Source organism: Fomitiporia mediterranea (genome assembly GCF_000271605.1).
Source record: "Fomitiporia mediterranea MF3/22 unplaced genomic scaffold FOMMEscaffold_8, whole genome shotgun sequence".
NCBI classification, from domain to species: domain Eukaryota; kingdom Fungi; phylum Basidiomycota; class Agaricomycetes; order Hymenochaetales; family Hymenochaetaceae; genus Fomitiporia; species Fomitiporia mediterranea.
The window spans coordinates 3,240,741-3,244,940 of record NW_006760393.1 but is presented as its reverse complement, the minus strand read 5'-3'; the positions used below and the strand labels follow the sequence as shown (position 1 = coordinate 3,244,940).

Here is a 4,200-nt window from a genome sequence, read left to right as displayed (position 1 = left end):
CCCTCTTGTCTCTTTTTGGAATGAACTACCAAATTTATTAAAGTTTTGATTAACTAAGTACATGAGTAATGGATCGACGAATGGACCCATTGATTGACCTCAATTTCATCAAGGGATGGGTTGAGTATCTATCTCTTTGGCTGCTCCTTTTTCGCTGCTGCAGGGCTCTCCCCAGTGTACTGCCCCAAAGAATTGAGAGCCCCTAGTGTCTGCAAGTGCTCGAACCCACTTGTTGGCACTTGCAAACGCGTCGGAGTTTGAAATAAAGAAATGTCTGACTACAACCCAACAAAAATCATGAGTAACGTGACATGGGCATTAAATGTCGATCTCTGCAAGTCCAGCTCTTCAATTTTGAGAGACTTGCATAACTCTTGGCATCTTAACTCTAAATTGCCGAAGCCCTTCTGCAAGTGTCTCTGCCAATTAATTGAAGTTGCCTAATATAAGTAAGATCACTGACTTATGTAATCAAGTGTTGAAGATCGAGAGCGCATATAATGACGCACTTGCTCTCATCACTCCTTGTCTCCAACCTTCACCATCTCTCTAAGTCGAATCCTCTGCCACTCACTCGTGCTGAGCCCCACAATGCCACCCAGCTACTACAATGTCCCCTCCCAGTTTCAACATAAAGTGTGAGCAGCCAGTCCACTTCATACTGACTTGCACAATAGTTGCTCATCCCTCTCGTCCCATTTTTACATTCGCCTTTCTTATGCATTCGCATTCGCACATCTGCATTGTTGACAAATGCTGCACAACTTCTTCAACGATTCACGTATGTCTTCCTGCTCTGCAGCGCAGGCAACAATCGACGAGCACACGCTCGCGACAATGTCTTTGTGCAACCACTCCCAAGGCGCAATCCTCTCTCCCACCCCGCGCGCACTTTCCTTCCCCACCCACCATTCCATGCTCGTCATCACCCTCGATGGTCCCACACCGCGTGCATTTACATTCCCCAGTGCCGTCCACGACTCCATTTCGAACGGAAGCAGTGGCCCACCACTCACCCTTCCTGAGCCGAGTCCGTCCACACCGTTCACTTCACTCTCTCCCTTCGAGCCGGTACGTCCCAGAGATACACATCTGCAGTCATCCACAACTAATACTCAGTTTACTGCACCTCCGACTGCGAGACGGAATTAGAGCATGCAACGCGCGCGCACAGACACGGCTTTACCTGCAGCTCAAATCAGCTCCTCCAACGCTCCGGATCTCAACCTTGGTGCACCACTCACATTCGCTGTACGCCGTTGCGGTGTGTCCATCTTTTCTCTCTTATTATGACTTGTTAATCACTCCAAACTCGTCTAACAGGTGCAGCCTCAGCCTCCACAAAACGCGCTCGTGAGGAGGAGTTTGCTGAGCAGAAGCGAGTGCTCGAGGCGCAGCGTCAGCAAGAAGCGGAGCTGTGACAGCAGAAGGAGTTGCGCATGATGTTTTCTTGTTGCGCATGATTCTTCACGATTGGTATGCGTACTCTTGGTCCTCATTGCTACCGATTATTAGAGCAGAAAACATGTAATCCTGGTAGAATTAAAATATAATGCAATACAGATATTATTCAAATATTATAAGATGGAGAAAGTAAGGAATATAAATTGAATACTTTGGATTATACATAAGTGCTTTATTGCATAGTATTTGCTTGATCATAGTTCTATAAAACAATAATACTAGTATAGTCTTATTATTTTGTGAGGTACATTATAAGCTCTTATGTATCTTAGCAAGATTTACAAGTCTAGTTAATCTTGACAAGTTTAATAATAGATTTTGTCTCTTATCAAACTTGTATTATCTTATATTCAGCTTGGAAAACCCCATAGGTACATTATAATCTCTTCGACAAATTTTGGAAAATTTATAAAATATACTTGATTATAAGCAAATACAAGCCAGAAGATTTTCTCGTGATGGAGAAGGAAGAGAATTTGAATGTAGAATATTTTGGTACAAACATTCTAACTCAAGCAGGCAGTGTTGTTACATTGTGAAATTGATCCTGCTAGATTGCTATGTTCATGCTTGGGCAAAGCCAATCAATGTATGTACTTTATTCTGAAAGTGGATGCAAACATGATGACGCTATTGTCAGAAAAAGTTCCGAGTCGGATCCGAAAACAACACCAAGCGGAAAACGTTATCCAGCTTGTTAGAATAACTGTTTGGCAAATATACATCGTTTCCGCCATCAAAACTTGTGACAACAACCAGATCAGCAGAATCCACTCCCATCCAGGCGAAGCCAACAGGACTAAGTCCGTGCTTGTCGGCACACGTGATTTGGAAGAGGGTCATTTTACGCTTTGCTTCATCATATGCATACGCGTCAATAGTAGGCAAGTTCTGTGCGTCTGGTACGTAAAAGCCAGTCTTCAGCACTGGTTTAGAGCCCATCTTGAGCCTCTCGCTATTCGTGCGATGAAAAGTATTCACTACAGGTGGGTCGGGGTTTCCCTGAAGAATCTGCAGGAAATTGCCTGCATGCCCAATACGAAGTACGCATGGTTGGAGGTTTGCAAAGTCTACTACCCAATGTGTATTGGCTGGTCCAGGTTGGTTCTTCCTCATCGTCATCATTGACCATTGGCCACCCTTTGGAAGAGTCAACAGGGCAAGTGTCTCTAAAAGCCTGCCAGCAACAGGCCTGGTTCTAGTGTGCAGAAGGAATAGGCTGCAAATCCTCCTGGCTTCTTGTTCCGTGTGCCTCATTAGAGCACCGACAACCAATTCTGCAAGCTTCTGTGTTGGAATTTTAACAGAAAAATTGGTACGCCCATCGTCCACAGGGAAAGCCATGAGCACTTTATGACTTAAGCCGATGTCAAAGTAGCCTGCGGTCGCTTGGGCAACACCAGTTTGAATATCGGCTAACTTCGCGTTGTTGATAACTTGCATGATCTCAACTTCGTATTCGTGTATCTCCCGAGCATATCTGAACGCATCACGAGCAATTGGTCCAAACAAGTCGAAAAACCGCTCCAAGCATTTCTCGCTGGCTTTTGCCACTGTAAATTGATAGACGCTCCTGAAAAAGCCATTACATTCTGTCATCATACTCTTTGATGGCAAAAGAGCAACTTACGTGACGACAAGCTCCCAGAGATGAAATGGATCCATCCACATAATTAAGATATCCATATCCTTCGAAAACGTGAGACGATCTCCACGTGGTGATGCTGCAACAAGCAGGACTCGAGGTGAAGTCCTGCAAGCTTTGATGAATTGTGTAGGTACTTCCTTGACGTCCTTATTGCTATCGACCAGGAACCAAGCGTCCCACGGTAGATCCCTCAGAACATGGCTTATATCCGTGAGTTTGAATACACCGTTTTCATGGAAAACAATAGAATGGACTCCATCGTAATGCAAGACAGTCGTCTTCTGTGCAATGAGGCGTAATGCTAGAACATAGAACAAGAACATGCTTTTGCCTAAATACTGTGATTAATACGGTGCAGGTGCAAAAACGGGCTCGACCTTACCGATACCAGGAGTTCCAGTGATAACAGCACCGGGTGACTTGGTAGCTTCGACCTTTTTGACGCTCAAGTCTACAAATGGGTTGAATGGGGGAAATTGATCTGGAAATTCGACTGCATGGTAACCAAAATCGTTGCCTCCACGTGCACTGAGTTTATGGAAAACTGCCCTGAGTATTTTTTCATATTCAGGTCTGATCACTATTGCTTTTGTTGCAAACTCGACTTCCAAGGCAAACGGTGGAGCTCCATCAACCCGCCAACTCAGAATTGTGACCTCCTTGGGTACTTCAGCTGACACACAATCTCTTTCGTCGCGAACAACTGTCTCGCAGAAGAAAACTGGCCTTGGTTTATCCGTCCAGACAGCATTATACAGGACGACTAAGGACTCCTCCATCGTTTTGTTACCTGCTGTAAGCACGACACCACCGTTTTTTGTGACCTGAGTCCGTGTCATAGTTTGCCTACGCTTCGGCATTGCGAATACGATGTTACTGTTGGGCAGTAATGGATAGCAGGGTAGGAGCGGAAACCTCCCAAAAGGGTTATCCGCGAGGTTAACCGCAAGTTGAGATAAGTAAGAGTCATCTGTTCGGTTAACCTCTGCGGCGAACAATGTGCTGCAGAGTATGTAATCAGTATATGTAATCACCTAATATAGTAAATTTACCAATTGTATGTGTACAAGTAAGATTGAATGAAGAAA

The 4,200-nt window shown here is 44.8% G+C and overlaps 2 protein-coding genes across 2 annotated transcripts; one reads left to right on the top strand and one right to left on the bottom strand.

The window, feature by feature from the left end:
* Positions 1-783: 783 nt before the first annotated feature.
* FOMMEDRAFT_158927 (uncharacterized protein) lies at positions 784-1,421 on the top strand (the record flags this gene model as incomplete). The annotated part of the gene is made up of 3 exons (XM_007268980.1): positions 784-1,071; positions 1,153-1,264; positions 1,324-1,421. 3 exons carry the CDS (start codon positions 784-786, stop codon positions 1,419-1,421), a joined length of 498 nt encoding a protein of 165 aa, XP_007269042.1.
* Positions 1,422-2,100: 679 nt separating this feature from the next.
* FOMMEDRAFT_169808 (uncharacterized protein) lies at positions 2,101-3,972 on the bottom strand (the record flags this gene model as incomplete). The annotated part of the gene is made up of 3 exons (XM_007268979.1): positions 2,101-3,037; positions 3,095-3,443; positions 3,495-3,972. The coding sequence occupies 3 exons, from the start codon at positions 3,970-3,972 to the stop codon at positions 2,101-2,103; spliced, it is 1,764 nt and encodes a 587-aa protein (XP_007269041.1).
* Positions 3,973-4,200: the final 228 nt, after the last annotated feature.